The sequence below is a fragment of the Echeneis naucrates genome, chromosome 22 (genome assembly GCF_900963305.1).
Source record: "Echeneis naucrates chromosome 22, fEcheNa1.1, whole genome shotgun sequence".
In the NCBI taxonomy this organism is placed as follows: domain Eukaryota; kingdom Metazoa; phylum Chordata; class Actinopteri; order Carangiformes; family Echeneidae; genus Echeneis; species Echeneis naucrates.
Window position 1 is genome coordinate 5,490,260 of NC_042532.1, and position 20,978 is coordinate 5,511,237.

General features: G+C 42.1%; 2 protein-coding genes across 11 annotated transcripts; one reads left to right on the forward strand and one right to left on the reverse strand.

Annotated features, from left to right (window-relative positions):
- Window positions 1–3,456: 3,456 nt before the first annotated feature.
- Window positions 3,457–7,233, reverse strand: LOC115035465 (tubulin beta-4B chain). 10 transcript variants are annotated; one of them, XM_029493298.1, is made up of 8 exons: window positions 7,100–7,233; window positions 6,791–6,899; window positions 6,697–6,699; window positions 5,835–5,945; window positions 5,358–5,602; window positions 4,937–5,259; window positions 4,509–4,853; window positions 3,457–4,396 (listed from the first exon to the last, which is right to left on the reverse strand). In XM_029493298.1, exons 1-8 carry the CDS (start codon window positions 7,154–7,156, stop codon window positions 4,249–4,251), a joined length of 1,341 nt encoding a protein of 446 aa, XP_029349158.1. In that variant the 5' UTR covers window positions 7,157–7,233; the 3' UTR covers window positions 3,457–4,248. The 10 variants fall into 10 exon arrangements, with proteins under 10 accessions (XP_029349158.1, XP_029349157.1, XP_029349162.1 ...); XM_029493297.1 differs by lacking the exon at window positions 6,697–6,699 and adding an exon at window positions 6,745–6,753; XM_029493302.1 differs by lacking the exon at window positions 6,697–6,699 and having other exon boundaries at window positions 4,509–4,603; window positions 5,188–5,259.
- Window positions 7,234–8,674: 1,441 nt separating this feature from the next.
- On the forward strand, window positions 8,675–16,593 carry nrde2 (NRDE-2, necessary for RNA interference, domain containing). The gene is made up of 19 exons (XM_029493919.1): window positions 8,675–8,752; window positions 9,171–9,249; window positions 9,542–9,736; window positions 9,886–10,026; window positions 10,210–10,478; window positions 10,667–10,893; window positions 11,265–11,489; window positions 11,638–11,827; window positions 12,068–12,201; window positions 12,582–12,702; window positions 12,822–12,997; window positions 13,153–13,324; window positions 13,421–13,641; window positions 13,747–14,236; window positions 14,541–14,956; window positions 15,173–15,312; window positions 15,516–15,657; window positions 16,100–16,171; window positions 16,304–16,593. Exons 1-19 carry the CDS (start codon window positions 8,692–8,694, stop codon window positions 16,427–16,429), a joined length of 3,597 nt encoding a protein of 1,198 aa, XP_029349779.1. The 5' UTR covers window positions 8,675–8,691; the 3' UTR covers window positions 16,430–16,593.
- Window positions 16,594–20,978: the final 4,385 nt, after the last annotated feature.

A 20,978-nucleotide genomic window follows, 5' to 3' on the forward strand; every position in this document is an offset into this window, starting at 1 on the left:
TACACAATGTTTTATTTTATTTATTTGACTTCACCTCTATTTTTATCTCTCCTACTTTCATTTTATGTTCGTCTCATTGGTAATGTCTCAACTGTTCCTGGCTAAATCTCGCCAAGGCAGGTTCTCCACTTGGTTGTCCTGAAATAAAATTTGCTATTTTTTGTTGTCCCTGCTTAGATTTGAGCCTCAACACAATCCTGTCTGAGCGCTGCAGGCAGATCTTTCATCCTCAAGTTAATGGTCTTTGTTCTCAGCTGTCAAATCTTATCCAGACAAGTCTGTGATTCAGTATCGCCAACCGATCTGTAAGAACATTCCGAAGGCCGTCATGGAGACACCCGAGTCAATGTGATATTTCAGTTCTTCCCTCTTAATAAATGATGTTGTTGCTTTGTCATGCGGAGATTTTGAATGCAGATTAGTTATTAAAAAAAATCTAACATAAATTTGCAAAACAAAGATGAAAAATGTGAAGGGGAGACAGCAGGCAGCTCCTGGTCACAGTGAAATGGCCTGACTTCTTTGCATTGATGTTGAAAACCAAAAAATAACCAAGCAGGGGAGATTGATGGAAGCAGAAGAGAAGTTACAGCCGCTCCAGAGCGCCAACCCTGAAGAAGCATGTCTGTGTTCATTTTTTATGAATATTATTTTTATAATTGAGGCCTACAGTAGCATTCAGGTCGGTGCTGCCATGGAGAAATACTGTTAAACTCAGGGGTTAGTTGTTTCATGGTGTGGTAACGTTTGATTTGTTGAGACAAATCCCAAGAAGAATGGAGACTTTGTGAAAAAAGTAAAAGCACCACCCAGTGGAGAGCTGTAATAATAACAGAAGTCTCTGAAGGCCCTGGAGCTCCTCCAGTTTAAATATAAAAGCCAACCACATACAGTTTACATCACCTCGCAACAAGCACAAACACACTGTGAGCAAGCACGCTGTGGTCTCTTTGGATCCAGTCTGCCCTCAGTTCATTCACTGACAGCTCCTACAGCTCCTACAGCTCCTACAGCTCCTACAGCTCCTTCAGCTCCTTCAGATCCTACAGCTCCTACAGCTCCTACAGCTCCTTCAGCTCCTACAGCTCCTACAGCTCCTACAGCTCCTTCAGCTCCTACAGCTCCTACAGCTCCTTCAGCTCCTTCAGATCCTACAGCTCCTACAGCTCCTACAGCTCCTTCAGCTCCTACAGATCCTACAGCTCCTACAGCTCCTACAGCTCCTACAGCTCCTACAGCTCCAGCTCCTACAGCTCCAGCTACTACAGCTCCTACAGCTCCTACAGCTCCTACAGCTCCAGCTCCTACAGCTCCAGCTACTACAGCTCCTACAGCTCCTTCAGATCCTACAGCTCCTACAGCTCCAGCTCCTACAGCTCCTACAGCTCCAGCTACTACAGCTCCTACAGCTCCTACAGCTCCTACAGCTCCTACAGCTCCTACAGCTCCTTCAGCTCCTTCAGATCCTACAGCTCCTTCAGCTCCTTCAGCTCCTTCAGATCCTACAGCTCCTACAGCTCCTTCAGCTCCTTCAGATCCTACAGCTCCTACAGCTCCTTCAGCTCCTTCAGATCCTACAGCTCCTACAGCTCCTTCAGATCCTACAGCTCCTTCAGCTCCTACAGCTCCTACAGCTCCTTCAGATCCTACAGCTCCAGCTCCTACAGCTCCTACAGCTCCTACAGCTCCTTCAGATCCTACAGCTCCAGCTCCTACAGCTCCTACAGCTCCTACAGCTCCTACAGCTCCTACAGCTCCTTCAGATCCTACAGCTCCAGCTCCTACAGCTCCTACCGCTCCTTCAGCTCCTACAGCTCCTTTATGTTCTTACAGCTCCTTCAGCTCCTTCAGCTCCTACAGCTCGTTCAGGTCCTACAGCTTTTAATATGCTTTACAGTGATAGATGGAAATGGTATTTATCCATTTATCACCAATTAAAACAATAAATAAAATGTGTGTGAGCCTTAAAAGAAAAGGGACAAACTGAACGTAAACTGATCTACATGCTGCTGTAAAGCCAAGCAGTTAAATGTGATCGTAGTTGATTTTGCACATGTCCGATTTAATTTTTTTTTTTTAAGATAAACTGTTTGACTGTCGTTGCTCTCAGTGGAAGTTACCAACCACAGATGTAGTTATTGTGGTCAGATTTCACTATTCGCCAGCTGACAGGAAACCAAATCCAAATTGAAGTTTTGAAAGGTAACCACAGTGAACAGATACGGTTTCACCTGTCTTGGTGTAACCACAGGAAACAGGAAAAAAACGGATATATGATAAGTTCATTAGTAATTGGCCATTCAAATATCCATGGTCATTTTCCTTCTGCCAGAGTGAGATGAAGTCTTTTCACTGTTATCTTTTCCCACTATAACGTGTTTTATTTCCTTGAATAAAATTCAGTTCATATATTTACTTTTAATTAAACTGAATTAATGATAGTAATTTTGATTGGTTGTGATTTTGCTCTTGTCGTATGATATAATTTAGGAAGTGTGAAGACATATAGATGGATCAGCAGTGCCTCCAGTTGTTATCCTGTAAGAGTAAAATTGGACTGCTGTGTACGATCTTGTGTGGTTTTCTGTGGTTAAAGGAAAGCGAGAGCTGGTGCTGCAGGATGTTGGGTGTTATCAGATATGTTGTGCCAGCAAACTTCCTCTGACCTGAGGTAATGAGGCCATAAGCCTCTATCACTGAGTTTGCATAAGCAGATTTTATCATCACACAAAACTTATCTGTAACGGCATCAGATAGTGAGTACGGGCCAGGCCGAGGGGTTATTTGGGCTCTTGGAGATGGTTAGTGCTGACATTTGAAGTTAACACTGAGGTAACCAACCATAATCTAAATGGTGACGGAGTTATAATCTCAGAGACATCAACCCAAAATTAGCAAAACAATGATTTCTGGTTTGGGATGACGTCATGGTGCTCCTGCTCTGACAGGCGGTGAGGACTCAGCTTTTCCCTGAACCGTTTGGCTTGACAGCAGCTGTTTTACAGTGTGATGTGACAGTGACTGTCAGTGTGGTCTGCTGGACGCGCGCTTTTAAAACACCCTTTCCGGCTGAAGAGCACAAACACCAGCCTATTGACAGCTGACAGCCGAGAAGGTTTTTGGAAAATACTCAGAGACTTCTCCTGTTTTACACGGAGCAGTGCTCAAAAAAAAACTTAACTCTCATCTCAAGTTTAATATTTTGCTCCTCTATCATTTTTCAGTTCCAAACAATTAAAAGGCCAGGACTGGAACTGATGTCTGCTGAGTTTTCTATATTTTATTTCTAATTCAGCCTTACCAACAGCATCCTGTACAACCTGTTGACTGGGGCCAAGTGAAATGAGAAACGCTCTGCACCCTCCAAACTCATGCTCATTAAACAGTGATACACAAACTGAAAGTGTCTGAGGCTTATTTAAATCATATTTTCAAATAAGTAAGCACAATCCACCGTTTAGCACCAATGCAAACAATTTTATTATAATCCATCTAACTATGATACAAATATCAGCACAGTGAAAGTAATGTAACAGTGACCAGTCCCTGACACAGCTTCTAGGTTTTTTTGGGTTTTTTTTACTTTTTCTGTAAATGAAATTGTTGAATTTTGCTAAAATTTGCTTTATAATTTTTGTCAAATTTATCTAAAAAAAATGCCTTGAACTGGCCAATGTTATAGTCTTCCATCAAAAATATATCTTAAATCTGCAGCTTGAAGACAACCAATAAACAGAGGGTGATCGTTTCCAGCACTGGAGTGGACAAATTGGTCCGCAGGTGTCTGCTTTGAAGGAATAGAGCTGCAACAGTGGAGTGCAAACTGTTGCAGGACAAACCGGACCAGCTAAAGGCCGTGGACTTTGAAATGTGTCCAGAAATGGAATCTCATAACAGTAATGTTAATTGTTGACTTAAAATTTTAACATTGTGAATCTGTAATGTCTGATGTTGGGTGTCGCATGTTTGCCACTCAAAGGGGAGTGATGTTTAGCTGATACCCTCTAATGAGACAGGAAATAGGACAGGTTAAAAACATTTTTATACAAAAAAGCAAAGAAAAGTGAAACAGAACAAAGTTGAAGAAATAATTCACTCCTAAGACTGGGCAATATCTCAAGATTATCATTGGACAAATTTCTGTGGAACTATTGCCCAATTTAGAGACATGAATCAATAATGAAACAACTGAACCATATTGCCCAGCCCTAAACTCTTGCATATTATGAAAAAGGTCATGAGAAATGTCTAGGCCATGTCCTCTTCTCCTTCTTCCTCAAACTCGCCCTCTTCTTCAGCAGTGGCGTCCTGGTACTGCTGGTACTCAGACACCAGGTCGTTCATGTTGCTCTCAGCCTCTGTGAACTCCATCTCGTCCATGCCCTCACCCGTGTACCTGAAGCAGGAAAAGGGAAAAAACTACTCAATGGCATTTTTTACATGCATCACACATAAAACAGACAAGCACAAGTATCCAAACTGCTCCCTGCTCTGCTGACGTCACTTACCAGTGGAGGAAGGCCTTGCGGCGGAACATGGCAGTGAACTGCTCAGAGATGCGTTTGAATAGCTCCTGGATTGCTGTGCTATTGCCAATGAATGTGGCAGCCATCTTGAGGCCACGGGGAGGGATGTCACAGACAGCCGTCTTGACATTGTTGGGGATCCACTCAACGAAATAGCTGCTGTTCTTGTTCTGCACATTCAGCATCTGCTCATCTACTTCCTTCATGGACATACGGCCCCGGAAGATGGCAGCCACTGTAAGATAGCGCCCGTGTCGTGGATCGCAAGCAGCCATCATGTTCTTGGCATCGAACATTTGCTGGGTGAGTTCAGGGACTGTCAACGCTCTAGAAAGATAATTCAATTCGAAATTATTCAAAATGCAACTTGTGGGTCCGATGCAAACTTTAGAAAGCAGGCCACTGCCTACCTGTACTGCTGGCTGCCCCGGCTGGTCAGAGGAGCAAAGCCTGGCATGAAGAAGTGCAGCCTGGGGAAAGGCACCATGTTGACAGCCAGTTTCCTCAGATCAGCATTGAGCTGGCCGGGAAAGCGTAGGCAGGTGGTAACCCCGCTCATGGTGGCAGAGACAAGGTGGTTCAGATCGCCATAGGTTGGGGTGGTGAGTTTCAGTGTGCGGAAGCAGATGTCATACAGTGCCTCATTATCGATGCAGTAGGTCTCATCTGTGTTCTCGACCAGCTGGTGGACGGACAGAGTGGCATTGTATGGCTCAACCACTGTGTCTGACACCTGGAGAAGAAAGGGGAAGAGGAAAACATTAATCCGCAGGGAAACAGGAAGGAGAAAAAAAATGTATTTGTTTCATTAAATGCGTCATTGGATTGTACCTTGGGTGAGGGCACCACGCTAAAAGTATTCATGATGCGGTCTGGATACTCCTCTCGGATTTTGCTGATGAGCAGCGTGCCCATGCCAGAGCCAGTGCCTCCGCCCAGTGAGTGTGTAAGCTGGAACCCCTGGAGGCAGTCACAGCTCTCTGCCTCCTTCCTCACCACATCCAGGACAGAGTCGACCAGCTCGGCTCCCTCAGTGTAGTGGCCTTTAGCCCAGTTATTACCAGCTCCACTCTGGCCTGTGGTAGATGTACATACGGACCTGGATCACAGCTGTGTCAATACTGTCCTGATCCCATTTCATTCAACTATGGCTCCATCGCATTTGTAAATTACTAAACAAAGAACAGTGCCAACATTGGATTACTTTCTTTCATGACTGTGGTCAACTACTCTTTTCTTATATATACTTAATCCCAGCATGGAAGGACTACCCACCCAAATTAAAACGCAGATTAATTAATTTCTTACCAAACACAAAGTTGTCAGGTCTGAAGACCTGTCCAAATGGACCAGACCTCACAGAGTCCATCGTTCCTGGCTCTAAGTCAACCAGGACTGCACGAGGGACATACTTGCCACCTGGTAATGAATATATGGACACAAAGAAGATAATATAAAGTCCTAAAAACACAACAAGCTGCTTGTTTTTCTGCATTATCCTTTTTTTTATCATTGTCTTAGTATTCACTTAATATTTTGCCTTTGGAAATCTTCACCAAACAATGATAACTGATTTTGGTTTTCTCTGTATTAATGCCATTTTATAATCTGGGTCTTATAACAACCCAAGCAACAAGTGTGAATTGATTTAAAATTAGGCTATTTTACCATTAAACTCAGTTTCACATCAATTACAAATCATTCTTTAATATTGAGTTCAGATAGGTAGATAAATATAACTTTATTGATCGCCAAGGGGAAATTCACCTAGTCAGGATGGCAAATTAGTACAGCAAAGCAGACTAACAGCTGGCACAAGCAGACAGGAAAACTGCTAAAGATCAAGATCCGCTGCAGAAGTGGTTTAGGAAGCTTTTTAAATTCCATTATAATCCAGAGATCAGCTTATTACAGTATATTTTTTTTCTTTAATTTATCAGTTCAGATGCTCTATTTCCTGATAATATAATTCAGATTGTTGGGTCATATTACGTGTAGATAAGTTATAACTCGGCTTTTGTTGTTTCTGTGGGATATAATCGTTAGTTGGGGGGGTTTGTTGGTTTTTGTATCATAGAAACGGGGCCACAGTAACTAAGGTGAGTCACGAAGGTCCTGCGGGAGTTCAGACTGATTCCCAACCTAATGGCCCCGAACACGGACACCGCACCCCCTGTTGGGGTGCTCCGGTACTAACAGCCCGGAGGTATTGAATTACCTGGTCTCCCTTAGAAATGAGATAATCTACTCGGCCAGAAGTTCACCTGTTGCCTCGTTATAATACACGTTGATTCTCTCCAGCTGCAGGTCGCTGTCTCCATGGTACGTCCCGGACGGGTCGATGCCGTGTTCGTCACTTATCACCTCCCAGAACTAAAAAAAAAAAAAAAGACAATACGACACAACGGTTAAATTAGCACGCACGCTAGCATGACTTATCCTAACGGTCCCACGGTGCTATCATTAGCTCTGCCGCTAGGTAAGCTAATTTAGCAGCCCGCCTAAACCAAATTCAACGTTCACGCTCCAATTCAGCGGGTCTCTTTCAAAACGAACCAACAAAGTGTTCAAACCTTAGCTCCAATTTGATTTCCACATTGGCCTGCCTGCAAGTGTACGATTTCCCTCATTTTGGTCGAATTGAGAAACTTCCAGAGAAGAACTGACGCGCGCAGAGTAGTTACAGCTCTTACTCTCCACCGACGGACTAACCTGGGAACGCAGGAACGTTGCCAACTACAGACGGTCGGCCACGCGCAATTGGATGAACTACATTTCAGTCAAATCAAAGCAGCTATGTGATTGGTCAAGAAATCTTACTTTTGAGTTTTGATTGGTTTATACTCTGGGTCGGTTGTCTAGGTAACACAAAATAGACAAATACACAATGTCGTGTGTGTGCGTGTGTGTGTGTGTGTGTGTGTGTGTGTGTGTGTGTGTGTGCGCGCGCGCGCAGTATTAAAGTTACAATCGAAATTCAACACTAGAAAATAGTACAATGGTCGCCCCCGATATTTATATCAGCCACACTGCTGCTCCCCATAACAATTAAATTCAGATCCCCTTATTGATCGCTCAAAGAGGGAAAACTGTTCGATACTGCAGCTCAATATACATAGACGGTACAAAAAGGGACAGGATAAAAAGACAGTCAAAAGGGAAAGCGATAAGCAAATACATACAAATATTTAAAATGTGTAGATAAATATTTATACACTGTATGCACACATCACTGAGGTACACAGATAAATATATTCTCTTCATAGATTATCGCAGTTACAACGGTATGGTAACTTTCACATTAAACACTTTATATCCTCCTAATTATACTCTCGACAGAATATGTGAGCTATTTTACTGATGTTAAACTCCATGGAAGAACAATGATGAATACAACATTGTTGTAGCTTGCTTCGCCTCAAGGGCGTGGAGAGCGATTGATGCAAATATGCGCGTTTCCTCATACAACTAAGGGATGTTACAACTTGATTCGGTTCATTCTTCTGGCTCTTCGTGTGTCTCTTGGATATTGTCTTATATGAAAATGAATTCATATTAATTTGTTTATTAATTCCAGCACTGAAAAGATTGACAGAGATCCTAAACTGATTCGGAGAAAAAAATGTTTCGTTGTCCTGTCCTGATCAGATAGTCTGTAGGTTTGATTATTCCTACTCTATCTATGCAAAGATATGGATAGATGTGCCTCTCTATTTGAACATAAATTTTCTGATTGTCTCTTGGGGTACTCTGGTATTCGTGTTTTATTTTTGCTTCTTGGCTTTTTCCAAATCAAAGTATACATTCATTTTATCCTGGCTCCTTTCAGCAATTACTTTGGTTAGTGAGCAAATAAATTACCTCCCAGTTGTTCCACATGGGTGTATTATGAGGCCAAACCCACATAATGGTGTGGAGTGAAGGAGAATTTGCCTGTAAGACTAGAGCAGGGAAATAGGTTTCCCTTTTGCTGTGAATTAGAATTAAATCTGGGCCCTTTTTGTGTGTGTGTGTGTGTAAGTCTCACAGTTATTTATTTATTTTCTCAAATCGGCTTTTTTTTATCATTCACAAAACATACACAGTAGAGGAAGTCTCACAATTGGTCAGTAGGCCGGCTGTCACAACGTCATAACCCTGCGACTGTTTATATGCGACGTTCGCCATGGCTCTGTTTCCAGCGTTTGCAGAGACATCGAGTAATAAAGTTGAAGATTCGTCCAAAGGTGAAAACGTCTCGTATAGTTTACCTTTTAATAAGAATTATTATGGTTTCAATATTGTCTTGTTGCTCTGCGGAGGAGAAGAAGCTAGCTTACATTATCTCCAGCGATCAAAGCCGAATGACGTTAATGTCATACTAACGTCTGTTCAAATACGATACTAGTTTCAAACTTGTCTTACAACTCAGTTTTGTTTCTGGATGTTTGTTCAGACTCCGATGCAGCTGTGGCCTCGGAGAATTACATTTCTTTCTATTGTCAAAGAAAACACACGTGTCCTCTTGCAATACCAGGAGATGGTGTTTCCATACAAAATGTATCCAGTCACAGTACAGCGTTCATGACCATCACCACCATGATCTCTCAGCCCTCCTGATCGCTGTGTAACACTGCTTTGTCTACTCTCCGCTCTTAAAATTAGACTGGCTGAACAACAAGAGTTTTCAGAGCACAGAAGCCCTTTCTCTCCACAAGCGGTTTTTAGAGAACAAGGAGCCAAGGTAAAAGTTAGTTTCTGTCTTTTTCAGTGCAGCATAGCACAGCTGATGCTTATATATTTATCCTTGTTTCTTTTGTTCTTATCCTTTATCTTCATATTTGTATTCCCTTGGTAGTGCTGAGCAACAGAGGAATTTTCTAAATAAAACAAATTTTTCCTGTGAAAAGTAATCAAGATAATATGTTAAATATTAGCATTACAAATCTTTTTTTTTTTCTTTTTTTCCCAGCATCTGTTAAGCTTAAACATGGTGATTAACAAATTATATATTTATATATTTTATGAACTTTCAGTGTTGACAAAGAGGTGAGCTCAGCTGAGGAGAAGAGGGAAGAAGATGTGCCCCCCAAAAAGAAAAAAAAGAAGAGTGGAAAGAGGAAAAAGAAGAAAAAACACAAAAAGAAGAGTGGGGGGCATTCAGATAGCAGTGGGTCTGACTCTGACACCATCTACCCAAGTGATCTCAAAAGAGAAGAGGAGGCTAAAAAGTATAGGCACACATTTACAGAACAGATGTGGACATTTTTTTTTTTTTTTTTTTTTTTTTTTTCAAATTTTATACACAATAGGATTGGCTTGTGTTTATGTAGTTTTCTGACTTGTGTGTGTGGGATCGTGTGTTTGTCCATCTTGACAGGTCACAGGCTGCTCCGTTAGCAAGTTGTTTCTCCTGGTTGGATGACCTTCAGTCACCCACAGAGCATCCATTCTGCGTTGACCGAAAACCAGATCCAGCCAACTGGACATACAAGTCCCTTTACAGAGGAGATGTAGCTAGGTAAGACAAGCAAACATGCAATCCTTTTTCTTGACCGTTACTACTAATTACCTACATTAAAAAAGTTTATTACTGCCATTACTTCCTTGTCAAAAACAGAAGCGTTCTCTGGGTCTTATAAAGGAAAAAACATAAACTCTTCTATAAAGAGGAGATACAATTTTGATGCTGTGTGTGTTCCAGGTATAAGAGGAAAGGCAGATCATCATTAGGTCTGGATCCTGTCAGACAGGGAGTCAGCTGGGAGGAGTCAGAGTCAAATAAAAAACAGAAGAGTGGGGAGAAGAAGAAAGGAGACAACAGATATTTCTCTAGACTCAGCCGCCAGATACTGAGATCCAATGCTGCTGTTCCTACGTTACCAACAGTTCCTGAATGTAGTGATGTCATCAGCACCTCCTCCTTCTTACTGCTGGGTGATGATGAAGGGGCGAACAAAGAAAAAGAGACTAGTAAGTTCACAACATTATTAAGGATTAAAATGCCTTTGAAAGGAATTCGTCTTCACGAGGGCACCGCATTTTTTATTATCACAATATCAAAAATGCTGTCCTTATTTTCCCTCTTAGATGTCTCTGCATGATCCTTTTTCATTTTAACCCCTCACACCAAGTTTCAAACCTCCAATGTGTCAATCCAGGTGACAGAGTGCAGACATCCTCTGTAAATCCACTCGGTGTATATGACTCTTCAACAGCCCTTTGGCTGCAGGGGAAGGGACAGCAGGACAAGACAGAGGAGCAGAACCAGGACATAGAGGCAGGACAGGGCGCCTTGCTTATGGCCAGAAGGACTGAAGAGTTTAACAGGCAGCTCAGAGAGCAGCCAGCAGACACACAGCTATGGATAAAATTCATACGATACCAGGTAAAAGAACTTTGCTTTTGTTATGCTTACACTAAATATTTATTCATTTTCATTTTTCTCGTAGTCAGCTAGGAACTGAGCCAATGCATGGGTGCAATGTTTGTACGTTGCACCCATGCTTTTTATTTATCAACTAGAAGAAATAGAATATCAGTACACTTTCAATTTGAAGTTCTTTTTGTGAGGCTTGGAAGATGATGGTCAGCAAGCACCATGCTCTATTGAAAACTTACTTCAGGAAATTTCAAAGGCCTAATATAAATGTATATATTTTTTTTTTATTTTTTTATTTCTTTATTTTTGGTCATTCAAATCCTTCCCTTCCCGATGCAGTATTACATCTGGCTTTCCTCATCTCTCTCCCTCTTTAGGATGAGGTGAGTTTAGCAGAGTTTGGAAGTGAGGAGATGCAACAGGACCACGATTCAACTGAGCGTCGCAAATCCTCCTACCGAGCAGTCCTGGAAAAAAAGCTGAGCATTGCTGAACGCGCTGTGGACACCAATCCCACCTGCATAGCTCTGCAGCTGGAGAGGCTCAGGATCTGCCAGGAGCTGTGGGAGCCCTCTGTTCTGGCTAGAGAATGGAAGAAACTGGTCAGTCTGCAGTCATGATGTGTTTCCAGCAGGGTTGTTTTATTTTTACTGACCTAAACCAGAGAGAGGTCAGATATCACCAGTGTGTATGTAAGAGCAAATATTACATTCATTTGAACAAAGATAACCTGTGTTTCAACTGTTGTAGGTGTTCCTCCACCCAAATAGTGCCCCCCTATGGAGGGAGTATCTGCTCTTCACTCAGAGCTACTTCAGCAACTTCACTGTGCCAAAAGTCAACTCTGCCTATGGAAAGTGTCTAAGCACACTCAGCGCTGTGCGGGACGGCAGCATGGTCTCTCATCCAGCCCTGCCAGGGATTGAGGAGGATATGCTGGGTAACAATGATTTTGTTTAATCTTTACTTACATGACTTCAGCATTCTGAAAGCAGTTAGTGGATAGCAGTTACAGTTTGCCACTCTGCCTAGGTTTCTCCCCTGCTCTTGTCAAACAGGGAAAACTTCATCGCTTTTGTTCACACTAGGACAAATTGGATACATCAGACTGTTGTTTCCTTTTAGAAGACAATCATTTTATTTGTGTTATCAATGTTGTCATTGTCATTTTTTTGTCCAGATATTTTCATCCAGCAGTGTCATTTCCTGCGCCAGTGTGGACATTCAGAGAAAGCAGTCTCTCTATTTCAGGCCATGATGGATTTTACTTTCTACAAACCTGACAGTGTACGAGAAATGTCCACCAAGCAGCAGGTTTGTTAGGTTGTTTGCTTGCAAAAATCTTTTAACACTCAGAAATTTGAGAAAAAAAATTAAATTAGATCTTTGCATCTAGCTCCAAGCAAGTGATACATTTATTTCCTTTCATGAAATCACAAACTTTATTTAATGAAATAAAAATCATTTCCTTTACTTTGTATTCCTCTAAGATTTTTTTTTTATTTTGAGCCATACAAATGTGTCACTTGGCTTTGTTTGATTTAAGTGGTTCACTGTCAAAAAAATCAAATTAAGGAGTAAATGCTTGTGTTGTTCAAGAACCACAGTTCAAATACAAAATACTATGTAACCGCACTGTAAATAATACCAAGAGTCATTGAAAAAAAATTGTGAATGTTCATTTTCACAAACAGGCTGAGTTTTTTGAGCCGTTCTGGGACAGTGGGGAGGCGAGGGTTGGGGAGTTGGGGGCAAGAGGCTGGAAAGCCTGGATGCACCAACAAGAGCGTGGAGGATGGCTGCAACCCAGTGCAGGTAACACACATACACAACAAGCTTCCCCACTGCAAAGTAGGGCAGACACTAGCAACGATTTATATTGTTTATATATTTATATTATGTTTTCTTTTTTGTGTGCGTACTTCTGTCCACAGATGATGATGAGGAAGAGGATGAAGAGAATGAGGAAGAGGTGAAGGATCCAAGCCAACCGAGAGGAACAGTCTGGCTGGATGTGGAGTCATCCCGGGAAGCAGCACACTGGTTGCCGTGGAGACCTGACAAAGCTAAGGGCCAATCAGAAGAGGACTGTGAGGACCCAGATAGACAGGTATTTATTGTTGCACACAGACAGACAGACACACACATATAGTGGAGCCCTCAGACGGTCCATCAGTCGATCTCATGCAATAGTTACATGCAAGATAGACAATTTCAATATTCTCCTCTCATGTCTCATGTCTCTCGGTTTCTCTCTCACACTAGGTGTTATTTGATGACATCGGTCCATCCTTAATTTGCTTATCCTCACCAGAGCTCCAACTTCGCCTTCTTCTCCATTTCTTATCATTTCTGGGGCTGCCCGTGGACTCTGTGCTCTCTCCTCCCCCCTGCCTGTCTGGCCTGCTGCTGGAGAGCCTGTCTCTGCTCACTCAGGGTAAAAACCACACAGCCAGAAAGAAAAATACAAATAGTTTTGTCAAATAGTTGAGATGATGGCAGTGACAAATCAGGCTCTCACATCTCACCGTAGTGAATGAGTTCCAGCGTCCACTGACCTCCCACAATCTACCTGACCGTGGGGTTAACTCTGTTGGTCACATGACCACTCTTCAGGGAACCAGGAAAATGGTGGGGCTTGGAAAACAGGGTGAGAGGTTTGTCACAAATTTGTTGAATATGGTCCAACCTATCCTTCCTCCTCACCACCGAGCAGTTCTGTCCCTAAGCTGGATGCAGTATGAAAAACTCAAGGTGAGAATCAGTTTACCTGACTTCTGAAATTTGAAGAGCAGAATTCAGGTCAACTTGCTCTTAATATTAGAAAAATGTTGATTTATATATTTGTGTATATAATAGGTCTTTCACTGCTTGCGCACTGGCAACAAAAAGCATCTGCGATCTCAAGGCAAGAGCAGCAAGCGAGTGGCCAAGCGACTTCTCAAGGAGCCTGACAACCGCTCTTCGTTGGTGCTGTGGCGAGAGTATGCCCACCTGGAGTGGATGCTGGGAAACCTTGACGAAGGTCGCAAAGTCTTCTCCACAGCCACAGCATTGGGAGGAACCAAAGGGCTGAGCAGCCCCACACTCTGTGAGCTGTGTCAGCTGTGGTCCCAGCTGGAGGTGGAGGATGGAGCACCCATGCAAGGAGGAGGACTAACTGATGTAACCGCGTCCCCAGCTGTGGTGGTATTAACCCAGCTAGCAGAAGGAACTTCCTCATCCTCTTCCTCCCATTCCCTCTCTCCAGTATCTATCCTTAAAGCCAGGAGGTCTTATGAACAAGCTTTGACAGCCAGCTTGTCAGCACTTGACCAAGTCTGCAGCAGTCCGCAGACCACCAGAAAAGGTTCATTTTCCTCTCTGTGTTTTTAACCTTAGGACAACCGAGTTTTGCACATTTAAACCCTTTTAAAACAACCTCTATATTTAGTATTTCATTTTCAAAGATATACTATTGTTTCAAATTCATGCTTACTTAAGTGGTTATTTAGTTAGTTTAGTCCCATGCAACCAGTCAAGTCTATCATTTTATCCATAAGATTTAGTACAGTATTTGCCTTTAGTTATTGTGATTCACCCAAAAAAAAAAAAAAGAAATACTACAGGGATCAGTTATTAATCATAATCTACTGTTTTTACTCCACCAATAGGTGATGAAGACCTCCTTGGAGGCAAACTGAGGCTGAGTGGCCTGGTAGGTTGCTACGCTCTGTTCCAGTACCTCACAGTGGGAATCCAAGCCGCTACTGCTGTGTACACCCAGGCCAGAGAAAAGATGGACAACCTGCATCATACGCTGGCACTTGACAAGCCATTTAACAGCAATAAAGAAACTCACCACACAAGCACTGATACAAAAAACTCAGCAGCTGATTCCAGCCAAATCAGCAGACGCAATGTCAGTAAAGTAGCCTTTGAGTGTCAGATACTAGCAGTACAACAGGCAGCCTTACTGAGGTACCACAACAGTATCTGTGTCTTTCCACTGGCAACATTGAGACAAATGCTGACCTCTGCCCTCACAACTTGGTCCAGCAGTGCCCCCCTCTGGAGCATTTATGTACAGGTAAATACAGTTTTAATAATTCTTTCATTCATTCATCTTCTACTGCTTATCCGTTTCCAGGTCACAGGGGTTGCTGGAGCCAGTCCCATCTCACATTGGGCAAGGGGCGGGGTACACCCTGGACAGATTGCCAGCCCATTGCAGACATAATTAATTTTGCAGATGTGTTTTCCCCAACTCACTGTTTATGATAACATGATGCCATCCAATTTTCAGGTAGAGAATCGTTACCACAGCGCTGGCCGGGCCCGCCGCTTCTTTCACTCTGTAACCAGGGAAACCAGCAGTGTGGTGCCACGCCTCTTTGCCATTGTTGCGGAACAGCAAAGGAAGCAGCTGGTGGATGCTGCTCAGAGGTAAGAAAAACATGAGATGATGGGTAGTTGTGGTACTTTGCTGCACTCATGTTACAGAGTACACAAACACAGCACCAATGTATAAAAACTGAACAAAAGCACAATCTATTCTTTCTTTTAATCTAAAAAGCCATTTGTCAACGTTCACATGACACTAATCACATTTGAAGCCCTTTAAAAAAAAAACAATGTTGTCTTTATAGGTCTTGTTGCCATGACGCCGCCCTGCCCATCCTACCAGAGAATGGCCTCAGCAACCGTATCCGTGGTCTTTTTGAAGGCGCTATAGCAACAGAGATGGGTGCTCACTGTCCTTTGCTTTGGAGGATGTACATGCATTTCCTGGTGAGGCAAACAGAAAACACCACGCATATACTTCTGTGTTTACTGCCCTCGTGAGGATGCTCCACTGATTTGAACTGGCTGATAGTGAAAGCAGTCGAAAAGAGTATACTTATATCCCTAAATATAACAAATGAAGTGATCAATACTCATGTACCTTTTTTATATATTTTCACATTAATCAAAAGGAAAAAACACAAGTGCTTTTTATCCATTTAAAACACCTGCCTGTTCCTTCGAGATTTAATTTTTTCCTGTATCATTTAGTTGGTTCTACAATTTCTTTCCTCATTTTACACACACTGAGAGACTGAAGTGTGAAAACTAGCACACAGGAAGACCAACCTTTACATTTAGCTTGTGTAATTTGCACTTTTGGATCGACAAATATTGACCATCAGTAAAATGTTACTTATGCCTGGGTTGCGTTTGTGTGTATTGGTAGGTCTCAGAAGGGAAGGTGGATAAAGCCAAAGGAATTTTCTATAAGGCCTTACAGAGTATTCCCTGGGTGAAGGTGAGACAAAAGTTTGGCATCTGTCTACTAGTTTTTTAAAAGTAAATGGAAATATGAATGATCCCTCTCTCTCTCACTTTATTTGTGTGGGAATGTATGAATGTAAATTTGCATGCATGTGTGTGTGATCAGGGTTTGTACATGGATGCCGTACAGCTGTTCCCTGAGCATCTGCAAGAGTTTGTAGATCTGATGACAGAGAAAGAACTCCGAGTGAGACTGCCTTTAGAAGAACTGGATATACTACTGGAAGACTGACCACACACCTAGCTGCTGTAATGAATAGTGAAGTTGGAATGACTTTACCTAAAGATCCACAAGGGGCCATTCCTTTGTAGATGTCTGAAAAGGCTTTATTTTCACAGTAAATAGCAACATGTTTTATTACTTGATAATGTCAATAAATGGGATTCTTATTTGTTTATGAATTGAGAGTGAATGCATCTTGAGACCGAGGGTCTGTGTCAACACAGTGGCATTTCTGTTGTATGCCATTTCAAATAGGAACTCAACACACGTCTGATGAAAAACAAAACTGATAACTGGGAAGCAGGCTGAGGAAAAACTCAAATGCCACTGTTTGAGGGATCAGTAGTTATCATAATAGTATTATAGAAATAGAGTTAAGATATTTCGAGTGTAGATCATCATCATTTGAACAGACCTGGTGGTGGTGATAAAGTGAAGAATAGTCTTGTACATTTCTAACCAATAACTTCACCCAGATATCCATAAGGGACAAGAGTTATAAAGAGTTGGCAACACATCTGATCTACACCAAATCATTTTTGAAATAAGAGTGACTAATGACCAAACAGCTGGGCTTTACAGGATCTCTACAGGAGATTGATGAACCATTCACACAAACATAGTTTCATACGTTTGAAGCCATTTCTAATATCAATTGGAAACCTACACTAAAAGCTCTATTTTATAGCATACAAACCTCACGGCTTAAGGGAACTACAAGTCAACGTTCCCTGACTCCTTTAAGTAGCTGTCAATTAGTGCAAATGAATCACATCTTCACCTAATTAAACAGGCCATTGTGTAAGCAGCCTGAGACAACCAAAGCAGCAAACACACTATTCAGGGAGCTGTGTATGTGTGCATGTATACAAGATAGGGTGAAGGTGCACTTAATTGCGATGTGCAATTATTTTCCTTAGTCATATGTTGATATTTTATGCACAGGCTTTAATGTACGGCCAGAACAGCAGTCTACTCATCCCATTTTCTAGTTTTACTATCGCATTTCTGAGTAAATGCAGACAAATTCTGTACAAACACTCTGTTACATGAGCACTTAGTCCTGCAATTAGATCCTAAACGATTCTAATCATTTTACCTGGTAATTTGCCACAGTGAAGCTTGGCCGCTACTGCTAACAGTTATAAATAGTGTAATAGTTCAACTCACTGTGTTTGGTGCTGAGTTAAAAGTTAAAATTAAAGCATGTGAACATCAGGTACAATATTGTGGTTTGTGGATTTTACATTCTGCATTTACTGCAGTCTTGTGTAAACACTAACTATTGCATCTCTTCAAGAAGTTCAGAAGAATAAAATAATTATTCCGTAGCTTGTTTCACCATCAGGGAACCAGACCATAACAGTCTGGACTGTGACTGTGTGTGTGTGTGTGTTCCTCACAGGAACACAGAGAAGCAGAAGGCTGCATGACTGACTTCAAGTACGTGTTGATTCAAAGGTCACTCTGAATGTGAAGTCAGTGTAGGTTGATAGGGAGCACAGTGACATTAGCTGACTGAAGACCAGGCTGCTGCATTCTAGACCATCTGTAGGGGTTTCAACAGGTGGGCCTTTCTTTGTTAATAACACAAAATGGCAGCATTCTGAGATGGGAGGCCACTCAGTACTGATGTAATGATGGAGGGATTACTACTGAGCTCAGGCTGGTGTGTTCGTATCACAAAATGATCGTGTGTGTTTATTTTAAGCAATTTTCTTTGAATTCATCTTTTTTCCCCTTTAGAGGAATCATTTTTGTTGACATGAATAAAAATTATCAAAATGTTGGCCTAGGGGTCATGCTGTGACCTGTGGGCCTCCCCTCTCCTGTCCTCCCCCAGCTTTCAATACAAAAGCATGCACCATTTATTTAAGATAGCTTACCATAAGCTCATTACAACAGAGCTCGGATGATATTTGTCTTGCCCTACACATTTTATCTTCATACAGTTAGTGATTTCTTAGTTTGCGTTAGTGCTGCAAAAAACACATAGACCCACGTTGCCAAAAACTGTTGTGCAGTAGAACAACTTGCAGTGGCAGGCGTGTTTTTTAGTGATGGGCTGTTGAACACAACACAAATCACATGGAATGATGAATACTGATGGGTGAAGCTGTTACTCAGCCCATCTGAACACTTGATTCAGTCAATTTGCCATCAAGTGAAAAGTTTCTGAAAAGCTCATGTTTCTCTTGGACTGGCTGCTGTGCTGTCACCTGGATTTCTCTCAGTTCTGCGGTCATGGGTCAAAGTCAACGCAGACTTCTGTCCAGACACTGACCGCTGCAGTCCCAGTGAATCATGTGCCTGTCGGCGGAGGCGGGCTGTTTGCTCCTCTCGCGATGACTGATGACTCGTACGCGAACGATCCGGCTCTGAAAAGTGAACGCAGGGGGCCGGTCTTGATTGGGAGCCCCTTTGTTGTTGTTTTGTTGTTGTTGTCGTTTTCTTCCCCCCCCCCCACCTTTTTTGCTGTTAAAGCGTGCGTGATTGGTCAAGATATGCGGTGGTGTCTGTGCGTCCACGCTGAGCAGAAGGGGACACAATGAAAAGAAGAGGAGGAGGACGGAGATGAGGGAGGGAAAGAAAGTTTGTGCGCCACAGACAGCGACAACACACGTTCAACAGAAGTGCAGACCCACTGAGCTATACGCAGACAGAGACTGCGTATTGTAGCGACATCTCCAAAATAGGGAGGTTCATCATAGCAGAGAGAAGAAAGAGGACCAGCTCCTCAAAACTGAGGCACTTTGTTATTCTTTACTAAAGAGCAGCTTTTTGTTGTATCAAATTTATATTCTATTATTCTTTGTGTTTTTTTTTCCAAAGTAAATAGTTAAAAGTTGATAAATTCAATCAGAGATTGAACCTTTTGGGGTTTTGTGCTCCATAAATTATTATTTGTAGCAATATGCTCCATGTTCAGTTTGTCAGATATATAAATAATAAACATTTACTATAATGCATGTTATTCACATTAATAATTCATTTTAAACATACATTTACATAATTGTTGTAATGAATACATTTAAGCAACAGAAACTGGAAGCAGCCACTTGGGAGCCGGAAGAGCCAGAGCTCCCTTCACCGCTCGGCTGCAGTGAGGCCGCTGCCGGTCGGGCCGAGCGGCTCCAGGTTCTGCAGCCTCTGCTGCCGCGCCGTGGTTTGGCGCATTGCAGATCCGCGCTGGCCAATCAGCGGCCTCCGTACAGCGTGCAGGATATTGCGGGTTTCAAGCGGCCAATCAGAAACCGCCTCTCAAATACAAACCCGCAACCAGGACCAGCGCTGACAACGTATCCTTCCGCCTGGATAAAAATCTGTGTAACACAAAATAGTCCGTCACTTACATTGTTCCCGCGTCACGGGTCTGGGAATACGCGGGAACCCCTTTCCTTGTTTCTTCCTATTTTAGTGGAGACAAACATCCATGTGGCCAAATAATTCTCCATAAAGTAAAGAAAGCGTTTGTCCACAGACAGGTGCTGTCATCCTCCCATACGTTTCACCAAATACACAAAATAGACTATTATAGTTTCAATCTTCCTGTCAGGAACTGAAACATCTGACGCCTGAAAATAAAACACCTTTCTTTGGCCGTTGTATTTCCCCTGTTCATGCTCCTTTCACATTTGAATTGAGGCCCATGCAATGTTCACACTCCTGCTGTGGTTTAACTGCTTCAGATTGCACTAACACCTTCTGACTATGGTTTTTATAGCAGATGTAATGGCAGTCACAGAAACACCAGCAGACTTCATGATTGGCCGCAGGTGGATGGGACATGTGGCCACAGAGGAGATTATACAATAAGAGTCTTAGAGTGGACAGATACAAAAGGTACATCAACGTCTGTTGAGCATGAAAAGTGTCATCATAAGATATATTCTGTTCACCACGTCTATATATATATATATATATGTATATATATATATATATTATTGATTTGTCCCTAAGTTAACAGTATTTAATATAATTTTATTATATTATAATTAGCAGGGTTATTTTCATGAATATTGACCGATTATACCCCAGTGGTCTCATTCCGTTAGCAGCAGTTTAGTCCTGATGTGTCTGAAATTGTTATGAGTTCTAACAGAGAGCTGGATTTTATTTGTTTATATTTTCTATATTATTTCATTGTAGAAGTGTTGCGTATACAGTATCAACGAAAGCAGAACCTGCAGTATTCCCAGCATCTTGTCGGACTTGTCCTGTAGCAGAAAAAAATCTTGTTTAATGAGCATGGATTATGGATCTATTTCCTATTAATATCTTTCTGTGAATTTGTTCAGTAAATGTACTTAACAAATAATTTAGGAATAAGGAATTTAATCCAAATGCGTTTTTGAACATTAATGCCATATGTTCCCCTTTTGACAGTGCTGATGTGTTTATACCAGCACTTTTGAGAACTATGACTAACACGGTGAGAGGAAACGTTCAGCCTTTTACTCCTGGTGATTGGATGAGGCTGCAAATATCCTAGAAGTGGTCATTTGGGAACTGTTGCAGGCGTGATAAAGTTGGTCTGACACGGAGCTTATTCTTTGCA